General features: G+C 36.3%; 4 protein-coding genes across 4 annotated transcripts; 2 read left to right on the plus strand and 2 right to left on the minus strand.

Annotated features, from left to right (window-relative positions):
* Positions 1-2,034: 2,034 nt before the first annotated feature.
* On the plus strand, positions 2,035-2,895 carry c-cup (calcutta cup). Its single transcript, XM_030385933.2, has 2 exons — positions 2,035-2,231; positions 2,288-2,895. Exons 1-2 carry the CDS (start codon positions 2,189-2,191, stop codon positions 2,854-2,856), a joined length of 612 nt encoding a protein of 203 aa, XP_030241793.1. The 5' UTR covers positions 2,035-2,188; the 3' UTR covers positions 2,857-2,895.
* Positions 2,896-6,798: 3,903 nt separating this feature from the next.
* Positions 6,799-8,035, plus strand: LOC115563238 (Gustatory receptor 22e). Its single transcript, XM_030385918.2, has 2 exons — positions 6,799-7,824; positions 7,883-8,035. Exons 1-2 carry the CDS (start codon positions 6,829-6,831, stop codon positions 8,033-8,035), a joined length of 1,149 nt encoding a protein of 382 aa, XP_030241778.1. The 5' UTR covers positions 6,799-6,828.
* Positions 8,036-11,343: 3,308 nt separating this feature from the next.
* On the minus strand, positions 11,344-12,043 carry LOC115563249 (uncharacterized). The gene has a single exon (XM_030385935.2). It carries the CDS (start codon positions 11,904-11,906, stop codon positions 11,499-11,501), a length of 408 nt encoding a protein of 135 aa, XP_030241795.1. The 5' UTR covers positions 11,907-12,043; the 3' UTR covers positions 11,344-11,498.
* Positions 12,044-12,299: 256 nt separating this feature from the next.
* Positions 12,300-13,912, minus strand: LOC115563237 (uncharacterized). Its single transcript, XM_030385917.2, has 3 exons — positions 13,436-13,912; positions 12,493-13,372; positions 12,300-12,428 (listed from the first exon to the last, which is right to left on the minus strand). Exons 1-3 carry the CDS (start codon positions 13,483-13,485, stop codon positions 12,363-12,365), a joined length of 996 nt encoding a protein of 331 aa, XP_030241777.1. The 5' UTR covers positions 13,486-13,912; the 3' UTR covers positions 12,300-12,362.
* Positions 13,913-14,377: the final 465 nt, after the last annotated feature.

The raw sequence follows: 14,377 nt of genomic DNA on the forward strand, positions 1-14,377 counted from the left end.
TTGTGCAATCATTTTGTAATTGTGCAATCAACATTCCAGCCGCAAATAATCCTCGGGCCATGTGATCGACGTAAGCGACGGCGTATACGTAATGTAAGCTCTTCTGTAGCTGCTCCACGAGTGCATTAAATTCCAACCAAAATCAACGTTATGCAAATTTAAATTGCTGCATAATGCAATGCAAGCTGTTCAACAATTTTCCTATGGGATAATACTATTTTTTACTCGCAAAATGAGTCACATATTGAAGCACTTTGTTTAAAAGATGATTATGTTAACATTGGGCGGAAACATATATTGACATGGTTAAGGGTTCTTTAAATTCCTTAATAAATTGTTGTTGCGCTTATCGAAGTCAGTCAGATTCGAAGATTATCTAATGATATTATGTATTAATTATCTTTGACTTTTAATATACTTACATACAGAATCATCATTATAGAATAAATCCAAGGAAAATTAAACTCTCACAACATAATATAAGTACTACTACAACAAAATATACTACTACTAAATAGTTTGAAGCAGGGTCTCAAATATTCGTTAGCCCAACAAAATGTCAATTTTTCCAGCTAGCGTCTTTTATCTTGCCTGCAGCATTATAAATATGTATGTGTGCCAATTTGTATGCTTGTACATATTTTCGTTTTATATACGCATGTGTGTGTGCATACTTTTACACAAAAGCCGACAAAAAATATTTGTTATGAGAATTTTAAGTCATATTAAAGTCCAATTACAGGCAATTTCATAAACATAAACGAATGTCGATTTTTGGCAAGCCGAAGCTTGAATACCCTTGAAATTTTTTACATTAAAATATATCGAATAAAAAAATAAATAATAATAAATAAAAAATAAAGTAACAATATATAACAATATAAAATTAATTAATATATTATATAAATCACAAATCATTAATAAATAATATAAGAATAATACAACAATATTAAGTAAATAATAAATGAATTTAATATTCTAATAGTTCTTCCGCCTAAAAATTGTAATACCTCAGAAGAACAAGTCTGCTCCACTAAGAATAAAATATAATTTTCCAATAAAAAAATGGATAAAAATATTTATTAGATTACCAGAAAAGTGAAGATCTAATGATAAAATGTATCAGGGATATATAAAGTCCACTCCCTTCGCTCCCATATCTTCAGAGAAAATTTTAATACAGTCGACAACTGCATGGCAGCAAACGGAATGACAGCAAACGCCCAGATGAGTTACAAACACGAAAATGTTTTTAAGTCCTCGCTACATATGCGCGCACATATGGGCAATAAAGTTAATGCAAATTGCTGCCGAAATGCGAATATTATAAATGAGACTGTCAGATGGCATAACAGCAGATGAACTGAACAGTGCCTTGGCTATACGTATGCGCATTATTAGCCTCTGGATTACGTATACGTATGCGTGTTTGTTTAAGCGTGTGCGTGTGAGTGTGCATGTGCCTGTGCGTATGCCACACGCCAGGTGCTATCAAGTTGCCCATATTATAATAAATTAATTACATAGAATGGCGTTTGGCGTTTGGTGTTTGCCGTTTTCTCATATTTCTTCATATAAATACCCTGTAAAAACGTAATTATCAATGTTGGGTATTCTATATATATTCAATATTGACATTGAATAGCCTACATTAAGATTGGTCTATATAAAAATTATTTGAAACTAACATTTTTATGATATATCGATAAATATCGATTATATTATGTTATATTCAGAGGTTAATCCCCATTAAATTTTGAACTTGATTGGCAGGGAGAGAGGCTAGAGAGAAGAGAGAGACAAAGCGATATAAAGACTCTGAGACATCGGGAAATAGAGATAGAGAGAGCAGGAGAACCAACGAGAAAGAGAAAGACTCATAGGAAGAGAGAGAAAGTCAATATGAGACAGGCAAAATTATATACAAATAGAGTTAGAGAAGAATGTCAAATATTTAATAATAATATAAAAATATAGATGAAACAGTACACGAATGCGCCCGCCTGCAGTTGCAGGGTACTTATCATTCGTTCAACGAATACAACTTGACTCATCGAGAAGCCAGAAACGAACGATAACAAAATTTACAAAATTTGATGTGTCACAAAATAAAAATATTTTTTCCCATACATATACTTTATGTATATAAATAAAGTAATCGGCGGAATCGAATATACCATCCGATAGAATGTCGCCTCTGAAGGTGCTGCAGGCGAATTTCCATTACGCTAGTAAGTACCTTGGCTAACCCATCTCGAATTCACCTTTGAGCTATTGTAATCGCTAGCCAATTTGAATATATGTGCGGCTATTCGCTCGATTCGTCCTTTACTGAAGAGTCCCATTGCCCAAGTGATAATATCGTTTGTTGTGGGCTATTATGCCACGGCAAAGATCGCCCAGGTCTACTTACTATACAGAACACATGTCAGCAGCAGTCAAGCGAAATTGGATGAGGAAACGTCGCAGGAAAATGATAGTCAGGACAGCCACGAGGGCCAGGACAGTCCAGCTCTGAACGGAGCTCCGTCGCCTAATGCCCCGAATGCTCTGCGGCTAACCCGCCTACAGCTGATGGCCTACGATGGCATGCGAGAGGGCGAACCGGTATACACGGCGCTCAACGGCAACATCTATGATCTCAGCTCCTCGCGCGACACTTTCCTGAAGCCCGGTCCCTGCTCTCTGCTCGCCGGCAACAATGCCAATCAAGTGCTCAGCATCGCATGCGGCTCAATGGGCGTCTCCACAGCTGATCTCATCCAGCGCTGGGAACGCAGCCTCAACGCCGAATTCCAAATCATTGGCCAGTTGATTGACAGCGACGATGACTCTGATAGCGACGAACTGTTGTAGAAATGATTGTTCTTTTTTTTCAACGGGCGAGTTTAGATTAAAATATATTATACCAAAAAATAAAGTCATACATATATATGTATATTTATATGTACACAAATTACCTGTAGTATTATTATACAGAGTTTGTTCTCTTATTACATTCAAATTCAAGAATAAATTACGCACCGGCCTCATCTTACTCTCTATTACTTCTTCCGCTCCTAGCTCCAGAGCTTGATATTCCCTTACTATCGAGTGCATAATATGATTAAATATTATTTATATTATGCAATGTTTATATTAAAATGTTTGCTTACAACATTCTTATTCCATATTAGATTATTATCTTTAGTTTTAATGATCATTTGATAAATAAGAATTATTTTAATTGTCATTAGAGCACGTTCTATGATGATTTACACAATGGGCACAATGATCATTAATATTACAGTCGCTACTTTTGTAAACATTAAAGCAATTATTTATTTATTAAAACAATTATTGATCTCATTTTATTTATAAAAAAAAAAAAATAAAAAATAAATAAAATAAAAAAAGAACTATTACAATTTTATCAACAAATTCCTTAAATAATTATTTCTTAAAATTATTAATTAAACTATTACAATTGTAATAATTAATAATAATTAATTAATGAAGCATACAAAGCAACAGCAGAAGAAGAAGAAGAAGTACCCGCAGGAGCAGGAGCAGGAGGAGCAGCAGAAAAAGCAGCAGCAGCAGAAACAGCAGCAGCAGCAGAGGAGAATGACTGAACACCAGCAGGTCCGGCAAGCAACTGAAGAAGCGCTGCAGAAGACCTTCTATTTATAGAACGACAGCACCCATTTTCACTCTCAGTCGAGCTAAACTCCTGAGCTCCGCTCTGAGTTAACTTTGCGATCGTGGAGAATTAAGATGACGTCTGCTGGATACATAAGCACAAATAAAACACATACTAAAGCTAATCTCTAATATGCACTTAAGTCTCGACCATTCGAAATATGATTTTTTGCCAATTTCGGTTAGCATATATATATTCCGATACATACATATTCTGATTTATGCACAAATATTGATATCTATAACTAAATTTTGAATTTAGCTTCTCTTTTATCTGCTATATATACATAATTTGCGTATCGTGCATATTTTATTAATTATATTTTCATCGAAACTTCTCCGCTTGATAAGCTCAACTTGAGTCACATATTGAACACCTACTAAGCTTTAAGAAATTCGAGCTCCACCAAAATCTGATCTGATGGTATTTTTTAGTTGAAAGGTCTTTCATAAAATTCCGTTTAGCTATTGACGCCTTTGGTTCATTTGAGCTCCACGGTTGGCTGACTTTGTGGCATGTGGCATGCGGCATGCGGCATGTGGCCCTAGCCATAAAATGAAAAAAGTAAAGAAAATAATGAAAATGTCAATGGCATCAACTAATACTTTGCTTCTGCTCACCTGTAAACTTTTCTGCCAATAGTGCAAGAAGTGAATTGGCAAAAGAAACTAAAAAGCGGGACAGGTGATACAGCCCAGGCATCAATAGCATCGGCTGCTACGCAGCTAATAAAATCAAAATTACTTTTTACGCTGAGCAACAACGACAACAACAGCTACGCGCTTAAGTAGTTGTAAAAAAAATAATAATAAAAAAGTTATCCAAACAAAGTTCAAGCACACACCTGAACGTCACTGCCAAAGGTGCGAAACTCAAGGCCCAACTCTACCCTGGGCCCGCACTCACGAGATAGAGCTAAAAAGTAGGCAACGAATGTTGTTTGATGTGTTCTCTTCGATTAAGTTTTAAGGCTTTCAGCAGGGTCAACAATTCAAAGGCGAGAACATGAGCAAAATCAAACCCAACACAGTTGTATAATACATATACATGTATGTATATCTGTATGTATTTATGTAAACATCTCTGCCTGTTTTCATAATAAATGTGTATATTTATATCAAAAGAAAACATCATAAATATATGTATGTGTGTGTATGTAGCTATAATAGCCCTGCACAAACCAAAGCTTTCATTAGACTCTAAATATAGTTCAATGGGATAATGGCGCCGCCTGCTCTGAGTACAGGTACTTGACAAACAGAAGAACTACAAGAAATGAATACTTTGGTCGAGTACTAACGACTGTGCAATGCTCGCTCAGAGGTAAGACGAAAAAGAATTCATAATTATTGCTATTAAGAAGAAGAAGAAGAAATATATATTATTAATAATTTTTACAAAAATTCATTTTAATATAAAGCAATTTTTTGGATTGAGTCTTTATATTTATATCTGTCATATAGCTTTAACCTTTATATTGAAGTATTGATGGCTTTTGAAAGCCAAAGCCTATTGGACAGTTTGAGCAATTTAACTACATTTAATTTTAGTACAAGCTCATTTTCTCTTTCCTTGAATTTTGTATACTCTTTCTAGATTTCATAATATCATGCGGAGCACGAATTCGCAATAAAAGCCGATACACCCATTTCATTTTTACGAGCAAAGCCTCACATTGAAGTCGACATTAAAGAGAATAGAAGAGGAATCTGTTTACTTAGCCTATAAATAAAATAATAAAAAATATATAATAAAATAAAAGAAAATGTTAATAAAAAAAATTTGTTTAGTTCTGCTGCAAAAAATCCAGACAAAATTTAAACGGTTCTTGACAAGCTGAAAAGGAGAGAATCAAATAAAGTTAAGGCATGCATTAAAGACTCTTTTGATAAAGAACAATTATGAGAGCAACTTGCACTGAAAGCACCTGCAATCAGCTTAAAGCCCACCTTCAATAAAAGCCAATATACGCCTTCGACTGCCTGAACGAGCATGGCAGCAGCCCCGTAAATGGGGCAATGTCTCACATCAAAGTACACATTAAATCCGAGACGATAATCACAGTAGGCATCTGGGGGCCAGACGCTCAGCCGTCTATGATGCTAACGATGCCTATTGCTGTACGCCGGGAATACAAAAAACATAATTAACCACGAAGCTGGGGAGCACAGCAGCCCAACAATACAACAGGCCCAACAACCAATAGCCAACAGCCAACAGCCAACAGCCAGCAGGCTAACAGCAACGGCCTATATAGAGGACACAATCCCAGGCCCCACCTCCAGAACAGGTTAATGTGACAGCGGCAGCTGTTGCCGTCGTAATTGCTCGACTTTTGCAAATAACACAGTTTTGAATATAAAGTACTCAAATAACATGGCCAAATGACACATTTGTACTTTGTAATTAGTTTCGCCCGCTTCGCATCGAGTTCGCATCGGCGTCGGGATTTGCCTCGCCAAATATTCAAATTTTCATTTCAAACTTTTCCATTCTATCCTACACTATTTAACGGTCAAAAGTTCCCAATTTTTATGACAACAACCAAAAAATCAATATTTGCTGTGCTGCTTCAAGTTGAAAATATTCCATGGGCTCTCGCTAAACTATTGGGTATGCACTTAGAGTCTTAATCAAACTTGTATGTCTAGTAGCTTTATACAATTCAATAGGTTAAGTGATTCACATAATTGAGCAATTGGTAATCCATTTGCATTATCGAAATTGTAGTCGTCTATTATTATTATCTTTTCGTATTTCAATATCCCACACTATTACAGCTTCTACTTAAGCTTATTTAGGTATCGAAATTATTTAAGATATGCTCAAGTGATTGAGAATATATACATATAAATTAGAATCGATAATTATCGATTTTATGGCAACTCAACAAGTAATCAAAGATTATTATTGCCATTCTGGATTGATACAGATCGCCTATATTAAGTCATCTACACACAAGTCTCTTATACTGTATGTCAGCAAGCGTATTACTATACCTACAACTGTTGAAGTCTCAGATTATCTTATATTAGCCACAATATATCATATCATATTAGTGTAATTGATTTTCGCTTTGTTTGCTTTTCGCTTTGAGGCCCGCCCATGGTGTAGACCTTTTACATAAATTAGTTCATTCGGTTATAATGTGGCAAGCTCGTCGCACTTGGCGTCACAAATTCGCTCGGTTCAATCAGTGGGCAACGCTCTATGGCTCATGGGCTCTGGGCCTATTCCCATTCGTCTATGTGGCGAGCAGCAAAAGACTGCGACACTCTAAGTGGCTGATTGCATATGGAATTGCTGTGAATCTGGGACTCATTCGTGTTTCCTTTCTCTATTACGACGATACTGAAGTCGTCGATTTGGCCGAGATCTATCAACGTAATCCTCTGTCAGAGCAAATCAGTCATATACAGACTGGCCTAAATTTAGCCACTCTTTTCGTAACGCTCTTTCGTGGTTGGTGGCTAAGCGAAGAGCTCGGAGAGGTTCTAAATGCTCTACTTCAGCTCTATGAAACTGAATATCAATCGTTGGATTGCTCAAGCTTTGATAACAATGTTATCTATAAGAGCCTCTCAATCTGGTTGGAGCTCATTTCAATGTTGTTCCTCACCTTCGGATTCAATACGCCCATCAGCTACAAATTGTTTCTGGGTCTGGCGGCTTCTATGGCCAATCAGCTGAGCATCCTGCTGCTGGGAATGCATTTCCATCTGGCTGTGCTCTATATATATCGTTCGATTTGGCTCATCAATCAGGAACTACGGATGCTGTCAACGCAACAGAAGATCAAAATCAGACGCATTCACGATCTTCAGGGGATTTATAGCCGCCTCGTAGCGCTCAGCACTCGACTGGCCTCTATTTACAGCTATCAAATGATTCTGTTCATGCTGTGCCTCCTGAGTATCAATATCACATCCATATTTTATATACTCGTCTATAGCATTAGCCTGAAAAAGACGCTGACTCTGCCTTTAGTCTTGAACTTTAGCCAGGCTCTTGCCATTAACGTCTTGGACTTTTGGCTAAATATCGCGGTCTGCGAGCTGACTGAACGCGCAGCCGAAGAGACCTCAATTATTTTAAAGCTCTTCAATGATAGACCCACGACTGATTCATGGCTAGACCGGAGTGTAAGTAGCATCGATTGTTTTATAGAAAATGTAAATCATATTTCTTCAATTTTTTCAGATCACTAACTTTGCTTTATTTTGCATACATCGACGTCCCAGATTTAATTATTGCGGACTGTTTCGTGTTAACAATGCGATGGGCTTTCGCATGATTGTCACTTGTGTGCTTTATATTCTATATTTGGTGCAGTTCGATTTTATGAATTTGTAAAATTCATATTAAATAATATATGCAACATACATATATCATATATCATAAAAGTTTTTTTGTTCTGACTACTATTAATAATTTGAATAGAAATTCGTATCTATTTACAGTTTATTATTAAATTATCTAATTATTGGTGCATACAAAACTCTATTAGCTCAATGACAACTGAAGCGAGAAATCAATAACAAAATGCGAGAGATGCTGCTAGACAAAAAATGTTGCAGCACCATCGCAAGCTATGGAAGCAGTGCAAGCAGCAGCATGTTGCTAAGCGCCACGCAACATTTGTGGAACAGCCTCTCTCTCTCTCCCTCTTATTAACGACGAAGCAGTGCAATGGCAGCATGCTGCTAAAAGTCCCGCAACATTTATGGCACAACCTCTCTCTCTCCTTCTTCTTCTCTCTTCTCTTTAATGTCTTGTAATGTCGCCCGCTCAGATAAAATTGAGCCGAAGCTTTCACATTATTCATGAAGTGCATGCTCCAGTGGCCTTTGTTTGTTGCTAGTGGCCGAAAAAAAATTTCGTATTGCGACTTTCAGGAGCCAGACAGTCGCATTTGCCACACATGTGGGGAAGGTCAGAAAACCTTTTCTGCTGCTGTTGTTGCTTTTGCTGTTTCTGTTTATGAATTAGGGTCTCGGAAGAAGACGAAATTGATTTTGGACGTGATTGATTACGAGATTTTATATTGCACGAAAGCCCAAATGGAAAATTCTTAAAAGGCAGCAAGAAATGTAAAAGTTATTAGAGATGGGCATATCTTATTAGATTATATTAAAATATATATGAAATGATATCTAATCTAAAGATAATGACAGAAAATGACCGATTATATATGTATAAGATGTGAGCAAACTTATATGGATAGCGCATGTAAGCCCAGAATAAGGATTCATACATATATTTTAACTTATCAAATGCCGCTTAAGTTCATTTCACAACCCTTTTCGTAAATAAGCATGCCCCATTGACTTAAGCACTCACAGGGTATTTAAGGCGACCAAAGAATTATTTGTCTCCAACGGTCTTGCTTGCCTAATTGGGCTACTAATTGGTTAAGTTGCCTTCATAAATATGTCCTACGAAATTGACTCAAGAGAGACAAAGTGAGTGTGAGCTAGAAAGAGAGACAGAGAGAAAGAGAAATGTACGGCTTGATATTTTTTTTTTAAGCAGCTTTACATATAAATTGCACACTTAAGCGCACAACTCTTGAAACGTTCAACTATAAAGATTAGAAAACTGCAGACTTATGTGAAACGTGACAGTAAAGTCTGAGGGACTAAGCACTTTCTCGCTCACCAAAATGAAAATATTGCTACTGCAGAAGCTAAAAGCCTCGATAGGGCAGAGCTTAAAATATGCTCCAAACAACATTTTATACTTTTGAGTTGAGCTGCAATTTTAGAGAGAGAGAGCGAGAAAGAGAGAGTGAGATAAAGAGAGAGAAAGAGACAGAGGAACATACAGCTGAACTGGGAGGGAAGATGGCATTCTCCAACTATTTATTAGCTTTTCTTGCATTGTTTAACTGTCATCAAAACTGTAATCTCGAGACGATATAAAGCATATAATATGTATATGTATGTATTCTTATATTTATATCATTATATATGTATATGTATATGATAAAATAATGATAATGATAAAAACTTTAATAAGAAAGCAATTGAAAAAAACTAGTTAAAATATATTACATATTACAAAATTAGATTGTAAATTGTAAATAGTAAATATACATATATCATATATCTATGTTTTTATTAAATATATTATATATTATATTATATATAAATATATACACATGTACATACATATATTTAACTTGATTCTATCATCTGTCATCTTAATGCGCCGCAAGACAGAGCTAAACCATTTAATTAATCATATTTAAGCCGGCTTAATACGTAATGCACACCCCCCCACATATAGAGCAGCACGACGGCAGTTGAACTTGGAGGAAAGTACATACAGACAGTAATGTATGTATGTCTAATAATAGGAATTCACATTAAATAAGCCGCACAACCGAATGTTGACACCATTTTACGTGGCTTAATCTTGGTGCATTCGTCTGCCCGGGACTTTTTCCTGCCACATGACTTATGAATGAATCAAACCGCAAAGAGATCTCTCACATGGGAAGCAGCAGTGATGCCAAGCGCGGAAATAGTTCCTTTGAACTGGTCATTCCAATGAGCTAACTTACAGATTAACTAACTTTAAAATTAAGAAATGTAAAATGTAATGAACTTATGTCTTAAATGGGCATTAAAATCAGTATAATAATATTCTCTGTTATTAAATATCAGTTCAATGTAACTAGTTACTTAAAATTACCTAATGAACTATTTTTGATAAGTAATTAAGTTAAGTAAATTTGATATGATAGTTCATAACTGTGCTTATTAAGCTAGTTCACTAGTTGATAAGGAATAATTAAAGAATAGTAATAATAGATTTTCCCCCCTACAGCAGACTTGCCTCTCTTAAACTCCAATATTAATATTATTCAAATGAACTTGCTGAAGTTAATACAACATTAATAAATAAATAAATTAATTAACTAACTGAGCGACTAAATAAAATTGTTTGAAATAGTTCACCACTTTCAAGAGGTATTGCCAGCACTAATTGACCAGTAGGATATGTGCAGGAACTGGTTCATCAAAATAGACAAACCTCGACTAAATGAACACCAGCACAGTAAAGCCACGGGAACAGGCATCTATTCTTGAACAGAGCAGCAGGACAATTGCTGCACTGTTAGCTGCCCCCGCCTGGAGGCCGGATGGGGAGTCTGGGTAACTGCGAGGTATTCATCAGTATTTACGTCACGCAGCGCACAGAGGCTGAGAGTCTGAGCCTTAATCCGCTGTTTGTGGATTGCGAACACGCTGTAGTAGCACACATGTGTGTGTGGGTGTGTTATGTTGACACTTCAATGACAGCTGTGGAAATGCTGGAAATGTTGAAGAACGGTGAAAATAAGTTGGGCTGCCATTTTGTGCTGTGGTTTTTCACTTTCAACTCGTTCGCCGTAAATTTATGCAATTCGATTATCGCGAACAGATTTTACTGGCTGACACACATATGCATGTGTGTAAGTGCCTACGACCTGGTATTCTGAGAGGCCTTTTAGCATACATGAATTTATAATACTCTCTTCTAAAATAGATAATATCCGCAGCCCTAGACCGAGCGGCAATACCATACTACATAATTCTATTCTACTCGTCATTCCGATTTTAGAAAATATGGGGAATCTTTTTTTTACCTATGTATATATATGTATGTACGTACCCTTTGCTTAGTCGACCATATTTGTTAATTTATTCAGAGAATTCTTACAGATAAAAAAAAAAGAAACTGAACGTATCAATTGACAATTTATATATGTATACACATATATATACATATATATACATATATACATATAAATATATTCAATATGTGATAGTTAAAGCTGTATTGCCGGCTCGATATGGGGTAGCTCCAAATTTTCGCTGCATGGACGTGCCAGCATGTCCTCCAACATGCGATTCAACGACTCCGAGCCCAAAGTATACTCGAATTGGCCGTTGTTGTTATTGTTGTTGTTGTTGTTGTTGTTGTCAGGTAGCGTCTGATTATCTAGGTTATTTCCATCGCTGCTCAAAACTGTCTGCAATGCGGCGCTTATCTGCTCGGATCCCATAATGTAGGGCTTTTCCAGTTCGTCTTGAATCGCCGTTACGGATTTGGTCTCTGAGGAGGACGACGATGATGAATTCTTCTCATCGTTGGCTATCTTCAAAATACGCATGGACTGAGTGCTAAAAAGGAGGCCAGCACAAACGCTAATTAGCCATTCGATAACCGGCTTCATTGTTCTACAATTTGGGATTTAAAGCGCGGAGCGTATGTTTTACTTAATTTCACGAAATTTATTTCATATGTATATATGTTTCGTACATGGGGCCTACTAATATGGAGTAAACGTTGAGTGATATAGAGGAAAAGTTTTGCCCGAAATTTGAGAGCATTTGAAAGCGATACTTGGATTCGGCTCCTACGTTCTTATACACATGCCGGAGATGCATGCGATCCAGTCGGTATTTTAGATGTTTATCTATTTATAAATGTACTATGTCTACGATATACATTATGACTATAAGCTAACAGAAAATTATATACTCCAACATTATTTCGTATTTACATATATACATATATTTACATTTATCAGAAGTATAATTACAACAATGGAAAATATAATTATTAAGGAACTTTTTACAATATATTAAAATCCTTGAGAGAAGGGAACAAACTGGGCAGGAACGCTGTGTCAAGGTTGCACCAATGACGCGGACGTTTTCTCTGGTTTTCTCGGTTTGTCCGTATTGCGCTGCACCTGTCAAATAGAGGAGATATTAATACACTAATACACATCAATTGAAATAATCTTGTGGACTTACCAGTAGTGAGAGATAAGATAAACAATATCGTTTTTCTATCTCGGTGCGCAACTTGATATACTGGCTAACAGTTTGATAGTAAAGGCTGCCATCCTTCTCACGCAATATGAATCTCTCGTTCAGTTGGTCGAGTTCTGATATTGGTTCCTCCTTGAAGCGCTGTTCGGAAAGAAAGGCGTTTAGAGTTTTACCATATTTTTGATTAATCCTTTGAAAGACAGGCTCCGGATTTTGCTTAAAGTTAATATAGTAACATCCACAATCCTTGAGTATGCTATTGGTATTACCAACGGGCGGTATAGCAAAATTCGCCTGTACTAGCTCCTGCTGTATGGATTCTGGAAACACTGGCAGCTGTGCGACTGGCCGAACAGAGCTGTTCGACTTGGTGGGATGGGCACCCAGTGGCCTGTCTATGTCCACAAATGTTTGCTCTACAATCTGTATCTGCTGCTCCACGCTGAGTGAGTCCAGATCCAGTTCCTCAGACTTGGGCTCTAGATGTAGGCGTGGCACTGTGGAACGCTTCTTGGCAAATAGTTCGCAGAATTCTTGAGCCTGTATGGGAAAGTTATACGAACCCTTCACTTTGGAATTGTTAGTAAGCTGCTCCTCAATGTCAGTGAACAAGGCAACGTCTTTGGGACCCATTTCAGTTTGCTCTCCAGGGACCTTGGTATAGCAATTCGGATTGATCAGATCGACATCGAACATGGTATGAAGACCCTTAAAGTTATAGTTAAACTGCGCTTCCAGCTGTGGAAAGCTAATAGGGTCCTCGCTATAGTCCATCAAACTTTTACCACATGGCAAAAACTTGCAGTTAATTATAGGATCGGGCAATTCATTGATGTACGTAATAGGACACTTAAACGGAGGGCTGTACCAATTAAAAGCGTAAATCAGGCGTTTATATCACAATATTAAAACTAGTTTTACTTACATCTTATCCTCGCGTTTCTCGATTTTATTTTCTTGTTGGTTTGCATCCATTTTGCTCAATGACACGATAAAATTAAATTGACTTTACGAGTAGTGCTGTAACTCACTTTTTGAACGCTTTCAGTGCTGAACAATTCAAAGTAGAATTAAATGAAATTTTTATGGAAGACACGTAAATCTTTCTTACGGATTGCTTTGATGATTTGAAAAACCGATGAACAAATTTTATATATGTTGAGTGTTTTTTTTTTTTTTTTAGTTTACTTTATACAAAATGAATCGATTTTTGATGTTTAATTTGTGCAGACTATACTCCGGGGAACACTGAAAATATCGCATACTTTTAGGTCGAAATAAAAAAAAACTCAATTAATGGCACTCATATTTCATTAATATGCGCTATGGTGCATTGCACTAAGAAAACATTTTAATAAATGGATCAAATCAATTCATTGAGAAGTGAATTAATTGTGGCATGCTCCAATGAGCTTTTCACTCATGAATGATCACGAGTTCAATTAGTTAATAAGAATTCGCCACTCTAAATCTGCATTAGAAACCAATTTATATCAGATATTTCTTTGAAAAATGTAGTTGTACAAATTATAAAAATATTTTATTATTATAAATATTTACAATTTTTTTTTATTAATATTGATTATTAAAAACAGAAGTCCAGCATCGAGATATAACAGCTATCGATACTTTGAAGATATCATCGATATTCTGCCATCTGCTCAATCGAATTTGTACATGCCTTAAAACGAGTTGGCAGGTACATCGAAACTGAAAAATGCTGCCTTGCTTGACAAATAAATAGGAGGCATTATTATAATTCATTTTAACAAACCAAATCCAAAGAAAAATAAATTCCATTCAAAACGAGATCTCGCAATAAAAGTAAATTTTCTTAAATCTGGGTCTTTGCGCCATTCAGCTACCT

The sequence above is a fragment of the Drosophila navojoa genome, chromosome 3 (assembly GCF_054131105.1).
Source record: "Drosophila navojoa isolate 15081-1374.11 chromosome 3, UAZ_NAV_1.0, whole genome shotgun sequence".
NCBI classification, from domain to species: domain Eukaryota; kingdom Metazoa; phylum Arthropoda; class Insecta; order Diptera; family Drosophilidae; genus Drosophila; species Drosophila navojoa.

Bases quoted from the DNA above. Each gene is read 5' to 3' on its own strand.
- c-cup (XM_030385933.2), top strand. From the start codon at position 2,189: ATGTCGCCTCTGAAGGTGCTGCAGGCGAATTTCCATTACGCTA. The intron at 2,232-2,287 runs GTAAGTACCTTG...TGTAATCGCTAG, and splicing joins GGCGAATTTCCATTACGCTA to CCAATTTGAATATATGTGCG.
- LOC115563238 (XM_030385918.2), top strand. From the start codon at position 6,829: ATGTGGCAAGCTCGTCGCACTTGGCGTCACAAATTCGCTCGGTTCAAT. The intron at 7,825-7,882 runs GTAAGTAGCATC...CAATTTTTTCAG, and splicing joins ATTCATGGCTAGACCGGAGT to ATCACTAACTTTGCTTTATT.
- LOC115563237 (XM_030385917.2), bottom strand. From the start codon at position 13,485: ATGGATGCAAACCAACAAGAAAATAAAATCGAGAAACGCGAGGATAAG. The intron at 13,373-13,435 runs GTAAGTAAAACT...TAATTGGTACAG, and splicing joins GAGAAACGCGAGGATAAGAT to CCCTCCGTTTAAGTGTCCTA. The intron at 12,429-12,492 runs GTAAGTCCACAA...TCTATTTGACAG, and splicing joins TATCTTATCTCTCACTACTG to GTGCAGCGCAATACGGACAA.
- LOC115563249 (XM_030385935.2), bottom strand. From the start codon at position 11,906: ATGAAGCCGGTTATCGAATGGCTAATTAGCGTTTGTGCTGGCCTCCTT.